The sequence below is a fragment of the Sus scrofa genome, chromosome 15, assembly GCF_000003025.6.
Source record: "Sus scrofa isolate TJ Tabasco breed Duroc chromosome 15, Sscrofa11.1, whole genome shotgun sequence".
NCBI classification, from domain to species: domain Eukaryota; kingdom Metazoa; phylum Chordata; class Mammalia; order Artiodactyla; family Suidae; genus Sus; species Sus scrofa.
In genome coordinates this window covers 68,854,907-68,866,949 of record NC_010457.5, presented here as the reverse complement: position 1 = coordinate 68,866,949, position 12,043 = coordinate 68,854,907, and the positions used below count along the sequence as shown (strand labels likewise).

Genomic DNA, 12,043 nt, shown 5'->3' with positions numbered 1-12,043 from the left:
TCTTTGATATTTGATCAGAAAAATAACAACAAATTCCCTTTAAATAATATATATTTTTGCCCTCTTGAGAACAAAAAGATTTAATCAAATACTTTAGTATATAAATCAGTAAACACTAAGAGTATAATGCTTAGACTGCAAAGCTACAGTTAAATCATTTCAAAATAATTAAGTAATATGCCACACCCCCTTAAAGCATTTGGCAAAATTCTTTGGTTCAGAAAAATAAATGTTCTACTCAACCCTTGAAAGTCTGTGCTTTTGTCTGAATCTGGACTCAGGCTGGACATCAGCCTTAGATAAGTAGCAACTGTAGCAAGATATTCACTGGTGGTAAATAATCTTATCTTCCAAGGAAAATATTTTAAATGGCTTTGCACATAGAGATGAGTAATTTATTAGCACATCTAAGCATGATAAAGGGACCTGTGCATAGGTCTTGTTAAAACTGAGGACCACCTAGTTATGTGTGCTTACCTAGGGTCCAAGTGTGACTTGCCCGCAAGAAGCACTTAACTAGAATGCATTATGGACCGAGCTCTGGTGAAGTGAATATGGAAATATTTCACACCCTCTTTACCTCGTCCAAGTTACCTGTTCATCTGAAGCAGCTGTCTTTGATGTGTGCAATAAAAGGGGAGAAGATAACAGTCTTTGCCTTGCAAAACTCTTCCTGTTGGCCTGATTCTATTATCTTAAAACATAAAACTCTGCCCTCTTTCCTTCTACATTTAATGAAAATGAAATTTTCCATTTTAATCTAGAACTAAATCTTTTTGAGAGTTCCTTAACTAACTGAAGATGTGAGGAGAGTATTTTTTTACTCTGGTACCTTATAATATTTTGTGACCCGGATTCCATTTTAGTGGTTAAGACAACATAGAGCCAGTTTTTGTCTTTTCATCTTGTAAAACGGTTACTAGTAAGTATGTCACCATTTGGCTAAGAGGGCAAAGCCTCACTCTAAAATGAAAGGTGATTTGTCAGACCAAACTAATAAAATTCCATCCATAAAACTACAAATCAGAATTCCCTATTCCTGGGCCTTTTGGCTCGATTTCACTTCATCTCAATACACAAAATCCTATCAGAGCTAGTCTTATTATTAATGAAACTAATCAAGGAATCGTGTAAAGAGATAGCAGTGTCTCATTATTCCACTTTCATTTTGTTAAAAATATGAACTTTATGCCAAAGAAACAGTCTTAGGACACTACATTCGTTTCCAAAGGCTGCTATAACCAATAACCAGAAACTTGGCTTAAAACAACAGAAATTTGATTCTTTCACCATTCTGGAGGCTACAACAAGTCCAAAGTCAAGGAATTGGCAGGGTCATAGTCCCTTTAACGTCTCCAGGGAAGAATTTTTCCTCACCTCTTGCAGCTTCTGGTGGTTCCTGGTAATCTTTGGGCTTCCTTGACTAGCAGCTGCATCTCCCCAATCTCAGCTTCCATCTTCACGTGGCCTTGTCCTCTCTGGGTCTTTTGTGTCCTCTTCTTTTCTTATAAGAACAACAATGATTGGCTCTCGGGCCCACTCTAATCCAGTATGATCACATCTCAGTTCTTACCTTGATCACATCTGTGAAGACCCTACTTTCAAGCAGGGTCATCGTCTTAGTCCATTTGCGCTGCCCTGACAATATACTGTAGACTGAGTGGCTTATAGACAACAAAAACTTATTTCTTATAGGCTGGAAATCTGAGATTGGGATGGCAACATGGTCAGGTTCTGGTGACAGTTCTCTTCTGGATTGCAAACTGTCAACTTCTTGTTGTATCTGAATGGCCAAGAACAGGGCAGAGGGTGGGTGCTCTCTGGCTACCCTTATGACCTCATCTAAGCCTAATTACCTCCCAAAGGCCCCGCCTCCTAAGACCATCCTATTGAAGGGTAGGATTTCAACATATGAATTTTGATGGGGGGGGAACTGGCTTCTTCTGAGGTTGGGGGATATTATTTAGACCCCACAGCCACTGTATCAAATAAGTTGCATTTCGATATCATGAAATTCTAATCATGACTTTCATCAAAAAGTATCAAGTATCATGGGCATTCCCATCATGGCTCAGCAGAAACAAATCTGATTAGCATCCATGAGGACACAGGTTTGATCCCTGGCCTCTCAGTGGGTTAAGGATCCAGTGTTGCTATGAGCTCTGGTATAGGTTGCAGACGTGTTTTGGATCTGGGATTGCTGTGACTGTGGCTGTGGTGTAGGCCAGCAGCTGCAGCTCTGATTTGACCCCTAGCCCGGGAACTTCCACATGCTGTGGGTGTGCCCCTAAAAAGACAAAAAAAAAAAAAAAAAAAAAAAAAAAGTATCAAATCACATTCAGGGCCATCATTGAAAGACGTCTACAGCTACTTCCCTTGCCCTCCTTTTGTTCAAAGGGGGTCTCAGGAAGATGGGTGTCAGCAAAATAGGTGTTTGAGGCTGAAAGATACCAGCGGTCTTTTGGTTGTTCCTGTTTGGTCAGTAATAAAGGACCCAGACATCTTGGTTCACTGTCATGTGGCAGCACTCCAGCAAAACCTCCAGCAAAAAGAGCTGGTAACTGCTAACTTGTGGGAAAATCTACTATGAATGATGCAGAACAGCTCTTTCCTCACAGAGTTCTTTCACCACGTTACCATCCTTCTGCAACCCAATGACCAGAGGAGAGAAGAAACCATCAAATGTAAAATGAGTCTGTTTTTTTTTTTTTAGTGGGAGAAATTACTAGCTAAAATTTGGTGTGAGGACATTTGCAGGACTTTAGTTATCTGTACCTTTCAGGATGTCTAGGTGTGGTTAACACTGTTCCAGGGCATATGAGACCTGTCAGAGAGTCCTCAGGTCGTAGAGCAATTCCCAGCAGGTGGCGAGCTGGGCCCTGGGAGTAGGTCAGAACTGGGCAAGGAGGTCTGCTCAACTCCATGAGCTCAAGGAGTAAACCTCTCATTGGCTTGTCCTGGGTTACAGTTTTCTCTCAAGTCCAGAAGTCCCTACCTGCTGTTAAAAACTGTGGCTAGCAGGTCATGATACTTTTTTGTGCTTTAAAATGTCTTTATTGTATCATCAGCATTAGGTGCTTGGCATTAGACAAATCAAGAATTAAAAGAGCCAATGGTCTTACTTGGAGCTCCTTTCGTGGCTCACTAGTAAGAACCCAACTAGTGTCCATGAGGATGCGGGTTTGATCCCTGGCCTCCCTTAGTGGGTTAAGGATCCGGCATTTCTGTGGATGTGGATTGGACCTGGTATTGCTGTGGCTGTGGAGTAGGCCAGCAGCTGCAACTCTGATTAGACCCCTAGCCTGGGAACTTCCATCTGCTGCAGGTGTGGCCCTAAGTGGGGAAAAAAAAAAAAAAAAAAAAAAAAAAAGAGAGTTAAAAGAGCTAACAGCCTTTCTAAGAGTCACACTTCAGTCAAATACCATATTTTGAAGTTTGACTTGGTTCAACATTAATATTCACTTGTAATTCTTTTAGCTCCATTTCAAATCGCATGATCTCAGAACATAGAAATTCAATCAAACTAAACATTATAAAACCAGGTGTATGCAATAGCAGTTAAGCAGTAGTTGGAATATGTAAGTGCCTGTTAGAATCACCAGGAAAGCTGTCCATCTGAAAAAAAGGAATGTCAGGTGTGAGTGATGAAACATAGGAAAGGCAAGGCATCCTGGTTCCGATACTTATAACTACACATTGCTTAAAAAAAAAAAATCTATAGTTTTATTTCAGTTTGTCTTCTGAACATAACCTCTGTTCATTTCTTTCAGTTCTTTGTTTCAACACCAGTTTTCAGCTATGATGCCATTTCATACTACAAAATATTTAGCGACAAGGATGGCTACAAACATATTCACTATATCAAAGACTCTGTGGTATGTTCCTTCCAAGATTTATCTCCTCAAAGATCATTCACTTGAGGTTGCTCAAATAACGCTCAGCTTCACACAACATAATGTTTGTCTTTTTATAGGAAAATGCTATTCAAATTACAAGTGGCAAGTGGGAGGCCATAAATATATTCAGAGTAACACAGGATTCACTGTAAGTATTGCATGAAGCTTGATGTACCATTCAGGTTTTAATTGGCACTGATGGATGTACAAATGACATGGCACCATCTCTTTCAGTTAAGAGCGTTTTTGTTATTTATTCTATGCTTTAGTTCTGACAGCTGTGGTTTCATTAAGATGGCACATTCTTTAATAACTAGTCAACATGATTTCTTTGGGGAAAGAATATGCAGTAGGTGGTTATTTCTCTTCTTATACTCAGTAGATGATTATAGTAAAAGTATAAATTTTTTTTAAATAATAAGTGGTTCTAAAGACAGTTTTTCCTACCCAGCACTTGAAGCAATACACAAGGTTCAAAAGTCCAAGAAGGCATCCTCCAGATATAGAAATGTTCTTGTAGTCATTTACTGTTATATACATTTAAGATTATTATCTATAACTTATAACAGCTATCATTTATTGAGCAATTGTTGTGTACCACATATTGTAAGGTAGAAATGATGATCCCAGTTTTACAAATGAGAAAACCAATATTTGGAAATTTAATTAACTTGGCCAAGGATGCATAGTTAGTGGCAGAACTAGGATTTAAACCTAAAATAGTAATTCTAAGGTTTTTATTGTTAACCTCAACATGAGGCTTCTTCTTTCCTGTTCTCTCTTTTTCAGTCTATCCTGCATATTATCTAAATAAAGCATCTTAAGATAAAGATTTATCATCAAGCCTCTCTAATCAAGAAGGTACAATTCCTTTCACTCACTGTTAAGTCCAAATCCAAGGCCCTTCTTACAGCCTGCCTGCCATTAGCTGGAATTCTAAGTGCAAAAGAGGAGGAACATTGATCCAGGCTTACCAGATTAAAAAGCTTTTAGGAACCTATTGCCAATCCATGGAATTCTTTGAAAGGTCAGCAGAGGAGTTTGGATATTACATGGAGCAGCCATTAAAACCGCCAGTGTCAGAGGAGTGACAAGATAAAAACAGATGTGAAATTTCAGCAACGATATGTTTAACAGGTTGGGGGAAACTGAAAGCAGGAAGAGCCAAGTATGGTCAGAATCTAGGTCTGAGGTGACAGAGGCCTCAACTAGAATAGTGGCAATGAAATGTGGACTCGGAGGGAAAACAATGCCTCCTTTTTTGCATTCTTGGTACTTGGCGTAGTGTGCCTGGCACACTCTTGTTATCTGAATGAAAGGAAGAATAGATGGTGAAGACATACAGAGGGTGACGAGGATTGGTGAATCAGTGGCTATGAGGGAAAATGGGAAAGGGAAGAGGGAAGGTGGACTCTGTTCTAAATGCTGGCGTTGAAGACAGTTGTGAAACCTTTAACATGGGGCGGGGGAGCTTTTAGGGAAAGCTATCCAGAAGTTCATTCACAGGTAGTTTGTGGGAAAGGCAAGAACAAGTAATGATTGGAGTCCTGTTAAGTTAGTAAAAGACATTTAGAATGATGCTGGTTTAGAAGATAAAGTGAACACTAGTAGTGGATGTGTTCTGTTGCCTTTTCCTTTTCCTGGGAATAACAAGGTTTTTATTTCATGTGAGAACATAGAAGTACCTGGGTTGCTGAACAGTCCGAGAATTAAAAATTAATGACCAAACCTAGGTTATTCCAAACTTTTCACACTCTACTATGCTCTTCCTAAAGATAAAGAGAAATTAAAGACAGTTACTTTGTGTTATTCAAATAAACTCACAGAGGAATGAACATCATGCCACTAAGTTGGATTTCCCACTTCATGGCTATATTAAGACAGATTAGAACTGGGACCCAGATACTTCAGTAACAAGTTTACTCTCTTGTGACTTGTTTTGCTTCTGTGTAAATTAACACACCCCTTTGTGTGGAATCCCCAGGAGGATGAGTTTCCTGATTTATAGCAAAATTTTCTACTGTCAGGGCTTCTGTAAAATAAATTCGCAGCCTGTTTGTCTAAATATAGATAAAATTAAAGAGTATAACATAAATAAAAAACAGTAAACTGTTAATTATAGAAAGGAAATGGGTAGTATTAATCAAATATCCTAGTTTATTTTCCTAACTAATGAATTGATATACTATGCCTATAATAAAACATACTCAGGAGTTCCTGTCGTGGCTCAGCAGAAACAAATCCAACTAGGAACCACGAGGTTACAGGTTTGATCCCTGGCCTTGCTCAGTGGATTAAGGATCCGGCATTGCTGTGAGGTGTGGTGTAGGTCACAGATGCAGTTGGGATCTGGCGTTTGTTGTGGCTCTGGTGTAGGCCAGCAGCAACAGCTCTGATTAGACTCCTAGCCTGGGAACCTCCAAATACCATAAGTGCAGCCCTAAAAGGACAAAAGAGAAAAAATAAAAATTAAAAAATTAAAATAAATAGATAAATAAAAACGTACTCAGCATAATTTTATTTTCTCCTATAATTTATATATTTTATATAAATTTGTATTTTATATCAATATAATGTATTTGGATATAAGCTATAATTTATAAAGTCAGAACAGGTATGCAAAATTCAGGGTTATGAATTGCATTGATTTGTGTACATAGATGCCAAATAATAGTGTCATTACATGAATGTTGGACTATATTGTTTACTATGTTGGTATTAGTATTAACAATTCTATCACCATTTAGTCATCAATACTTATTTAATAACTTCTGAATATATTTTCAGGTTTTATTCTAGCAATGAATTTGAAGGCTACCCTGGAAGAAGAAATATCTATAGGTAATTCATGTCATTCTAATATTTCTATATATTGAAATTTAAATAAAAATCTGTCAGAGTCCTGGGGTTGTATAGAATATTTTTAAAAGATTGAAATGAAATAAAATGTTTAAATTAAAATAAAATATTCAGAGAATGTTGTATAGCACATCAGTGTAAAAATATATACCCCCAATGCATTAGCTAACTCAAAATGTTTGTTTTCAGGAAGAAAAATCAAGAAACTATAATGCTGATGTAAACATGGTACTAAACACTTTAAATTTAGAGGTTATTCATTTAAATTTTGAGGACGTTCATTTAACACTCATTTATTGAGTACCTACTGTGTTCCTACTGAATAATGTGTGATTTCTTTTAATATGACTCTTTGGCATGGCCTATTATAATAGGAAGAAATTCATCTCTGTACCTAAATTAGAGTTTAAGTAGTCCAACGGCCCCTTTGGTAATTAGAATGGTGATGTCAATAGCCCCTTCTGGATGTGGAAGTAAAAACAACAGCTACCAAGGACTGGTGGTATGCTGTATGTAATGCACATTTTTATTTGCTTTATATGTGTAATTTCATTTAATCCCACAACAACTCTACAAGGTCAGTGATATCGCTGGAGCCAGGACTTGTACCTGGGCATGGTAACCTTACTGTTTTTTAAAAAATGTTTTTATTATAGTCGATTTACAATGTTCTGTCAATTTCTGCTGTACAGCAGAGTGACCTGATTTTATATGTATATAAATATACACATACATATACATTCTATACATTCTTTTTCTTGTATTATCTCCTATCATGTTTTATCACAAGTGATTGGATATAGTTCCCTGTGCTAAACAGCAGGACCTCATTGCTTACCCATTCTAAATGTAATAGTTTGCATATACTACCCCCAAATCCCCAGTTAATCCCTCTTCCTCCCTCTTGGCAACCATAAGTCTGTTCTCCATGTCTGTGAGTCTGTTCTGTAGATTGGTTCATCTGTGCCATATTTAAGATTCCACATGTAAGTGATATCATATGGTATTTGTCTTTCACTTTCTGGCTTACTTCATTTAGTATGAAAATCTCTAGTTCCATCTATGTTGCTGCAAATGGCATTATTTTGTTCTTTTTTACGGCTGAGTAGTATTCCATTGTGTATATGTACCACATCTTCTTAATCTATTCATCTGTTGATGGACATTTATGTTTTTTCCATGTCATCGCTATTTGTGAATAGTGTTGCAGTGAACATAGGAGTGGATTGACCCCTTACTAACTGCCTACCTAATGTTTCCAAGATAACATCAGACTATGAACATGAATACTCCTAACTATACCTGAGAAAATAGAAATTGTTCCCTCTGCTGCAATCCTCTGTTCCCTCCTGGATCATAGCTTCTTATCTGTTGGGAAGAATCTCTCTCTGGTGACAGCAAAGGCTCTGGCCACCCTCTACCATGCCCAAGGCAAGGTTGGGGCAGCAGCAGAAGAAACACTGCAGTGGCCACAGGTAACCTTACTAGCCACAGCAGGACTCCAACCCTGGCTCCATCCCAGCATCATGGCACCTAGTTCCCCCCACCCCCCGCCCCCGATCCCAGTGAAACTCAGAGGGTTTGGAGTAAGGTCTGGGAGGCTGTATGTTAAAACCAATCACCCAGAGAGTGGGCCTGACTTGGTAGGTACAGGTTGGCTTGTGTAGGAATATGTGGAGGGAACATTCCCAGGAGAAGCTTCCCTGAGCCCAAATTTCTTGCCAAATAAAATGAAAGGCACAGGAGATACCTCGAACTGTGGCTTCTTATTTCCAATTGGCTTATTACTAACTTCCTCTTCCACATGTATGATAAGGACAGGGACCCCTTTTTTCAGTGATACTGTCAGATTCACTGTGTGTTTCGCCATGGGAGTACACAGAGAGAGATGAGACAAGGAAGAACTGTGCACTCTCCACTACTTTGCAAAGTGTAAGAGACTGATAGTTATGAGGACTGACTGCTTCACTCCCATTCCAGGGGTTAGATATTTCTCCCACCACAGGAAAACCACAGAGGGCTTCTCCCTCAATGTTTGTGCCTATTCAGGCAAAGATGGATTGAAAATCAGGCTGATCAAAATACGGTGATTCCCCCTTTACTTTAAATGATATTGGCAACAGAAAAATAGACTGAGTTTGATGTCAATATGTAAATTAGTCATTTTACATGGAGTAGTACACTTTGATAAATACAATCTCAAAATTTCAGCTTAGCTTTATTTTCATTTTCCTCTAGAATTAGCATTGGAAGCCATCCTCCAAGCAAGAAGTGCGTTACTTGCCATCTAAGGGAAAAAAGGTGCCAATATTACACAGCAAGTTTCAGCGACTACGCCAAGTACTATGCACTCGTCTGCTATGGTAGGTCACAGACTAGCACATGTGCTACCCCTCTCTGCCACAGTCCTTGTCCTTGTCACCACTATCTGATCAATCCTTAGCTACAGGTTATTGAGCACCTGTTATACGTAAGGAACTTATCTACGTTATCTTATCTAATGCTTACGGGAAAAAATGTAAGGAGGATAGGAAGGCATTATTATCTCCATTTTTTGCAGTTGAGGAAACAGAGTCACTTGCAAAAGGTCCTCATTGCTGGTAAGCATCAGAGCCAGATGGGAACAAGAATCCCTTGGCTGTAAATCCCAACCTCTTATCCACCACGTGCCACAGCACCATGACGTTGTAGGCAAGCACTATCTACCAGCTAGAACAATATCATAAAAAGAAGCATCCTCTGATAAAGTGGTTGCTGGGCTTCAGCCCTATTTGCCTGGAGAAATGTCAGTCTCCTACAGCCAGGGAAAGAAACCTGAGTTCTTTGCCTTGGAGGTCAGCAATTCTTTGAACTACGGTCTCAGTGGGGATAAAATAATGAGCTTTTTGTCAATTAGTACATCCTTTTTAAATTTGGAAAACATAAGTAATTCATTCAAGTATTTAAAAAGCAGGTAATAAAATATACTAGGCATTTCCTGGTTGTTTATGCCATGTATACCTTTAGTGAATAATTTCTATCCTAATCATGTTATTTTATTCATAACATTTCATCTGTATCGAACACACACATAGGTTAGGCAATCAGTAGATCAGTGAGCTCATTGGGATCTTGGTGGTCATAATGAGGATTTGGAAAACTGATTTGTAACATATCTACCCTCCTTTTCCTGTCCTGACACCTCCCTTCCCCATTAATCTCTGAGTTTCTCTGGGAATTGGGAGGACGGAAAATGGAATGGGGCCATTACAAAACACATGCCACTTTACTATTTCTGGTATCAACTCCCCATATTCAGGTGGGCAGCTCAGAGAATAAATAGAATCTTCAAATTGAGATCCCCGCTCAGTTGTAGAAGACCCAGAGGTTTCCTTTACTTCCCAAGAAGGAAGCTTACCTTCTTCCAATCATGTGGGTCCAGAACCTCAGCCCCAGCTAATTTGACTATGTGGAAATGAGTAAGCATTTTAATCCAAACGATCCCTTCAAGATGGCATAAGATGTCAGTTTATTACAACACTTCTACAAAAGCCTTGGTCAGTGGCATCTCTGAAAAGTCAAGATTGTTGTTCATGACCATATGTACTAATTGTAGTTATGGCATTTCAAGGTAGACATTAAATATCCCTCTTGTTATGTGCAATATTTGTTCATTCCAAGCTAGGTATTTAGGCAACATATATCAAAAACTTACATGCCAGGCACACAGTATCATTGAGTTAACTGTCCTGATTGTCTATTTTCTGTCCTAAAGGCAGAGCCTGCTTTCTTTTCATGTTTATACTCAGAGGGCTGAGAAGAACGGTTAGTGAATAATAGGCATTAAATGTTTGCTGAATGAACATAGGTGCTAAGGACAATAAAAGCACAGCTGCCTTTTACAAAGCATAATAATAACCTTATTTTTATGCTGATATATTACTGATAAAGACATCCGTGACCTTACACGTACAAATATCTTGCATTTATATTTCTATGCATTTTGCATCTATACAGTGCTTTAATTCTTCTTGAAAGCTCTATACTGCTTTTTCTATCACTTTGTCTTCCTAAGATCTATTTGAGCTTAAATGCCCCCTGAAGAGATAAGGAATCAAAGACTAAGCTCTCATCAAAAGTTGGTGAAGGAGTCCTTTCTAGAACTTGAATCGCCTGACTTTTCCACGCTCACTCTTCCTTGGCAGTATGGTAATTTCCCATTTAGCAAAAAATATACTGTGTGGGAAGCATCACATCGTCTGGTGTTTTTGAAGCTCCAGTAAAATGAGTCACTGCACCATCATAGGAAAAACCTTGAAATCTTTCCCTTTAGGACTAAGAGTAAAGCTTCATTATGTAACTTCAAACTCTCCAAGAGAGACGGTGAGTAAATCCCAGATAACAGGATTGAACTAGGTAAAGTCATATTAATGATGCTGATGGAACAAAAGCAATGCAATGGAGGATTCTGGACATCAATGCTTATGCTACTGGGACCACACTGTCAGGCCACTTGTGTCAAGGGCAGTCAGTCCTTTGTTTGTCTCATCATTTGGGCAAAAAAGAAAAGCCAGTTTTCCCTACTGGAATTGCACACCCAAGAAAATTCCGTAACAGGTGGATGCTGATTGACTAAAGCCTAGAAATTCAGATTCATGTCTGTGGGCTCACGTTCTAACCAAAAATGTAACGTGTGTTTGTCCCTTTTAATAACTTTGAAGAAAAGCAGACCAAAATGAAAATCTCTGAAGTTAAATTCAATAAAATATGGAACTTCCACACAATAAAGTACTGCTGGTTTTTGAGGGAACTTAATAAATAATATTCCTTCTCCTCACTCTCAAGTTAGAATGAGGAGTCAGGCAGGAAATCAAAATATTAACTTTAGTGCCTGTAAAGGTTAATTGGAAAATATGGCTAAACTGTGCAGCTTCCTAATATTGCACCCAGAGTTACAATTACTCACACAAATATGGGTACAGCTAGACAGCCACTGGCTTTGTTCATGGGGCCTGGCACTGTCATACTTAGGTCACTGAGGAACAGATCAAAAGCATGTTCTCAGCAGGCAGAAAGTTGCCAGGAATAAGGCTGAAGAAGGAACTTCTCACACCCAGGTTTTCTCGGGACTCACCAAATAGGTCATCACCCCTCTGCTTGCTTGGGACCAGGGATGCTGCAATGATGCTCCCTCTACAGTGGAGGAAGCAGCAGGTGTGCAATAGATCCTAACTATTTAGGATCATTCTTGGAAAAATGGCAACTCTTCTCTCATGTCTATGCTTTGATTTGGCTCTGGTCTCATGTGT

General features: G+C 38.8%; 1 protein-coding gene across 2 annotated transcripts in view; it reads left to right on the top strand.

Annotated features, from left to right (window-relative positions):
• Nucleotides 1-12,043, top strand: part of FAP (fibroblast activation protein alpha) — a 71,136-nt gene that overhangs the window by 35,467 nt on the left and 23,626 nt on the right. For both annotated transcript variants that reach the window (XM_005671884.3, XM_021074900.1), the window contains exons 13-16: nucleotides 3,771-3,875; nucleotides 3,974-4,044; nucleotides 6,684-6,737; nucleotides 8,994-9,118. In XM_005671884.3, coding sequence (XP_005671941.2) covers nucleotides 3,771-3,875; nucleotides 3,974-4,044; nucleotides 6,684-6,737; nucleotides 8,994-9,118 — 355 coding nt within the window. The remainder of the gene's footprint in view (nucleotides 1-3,770; nucleotides 3,876-3,973; nucleotides 4,045-6,683; nucleotides 6,738-8,993; nucleotides 9,119-12,043) is intronic.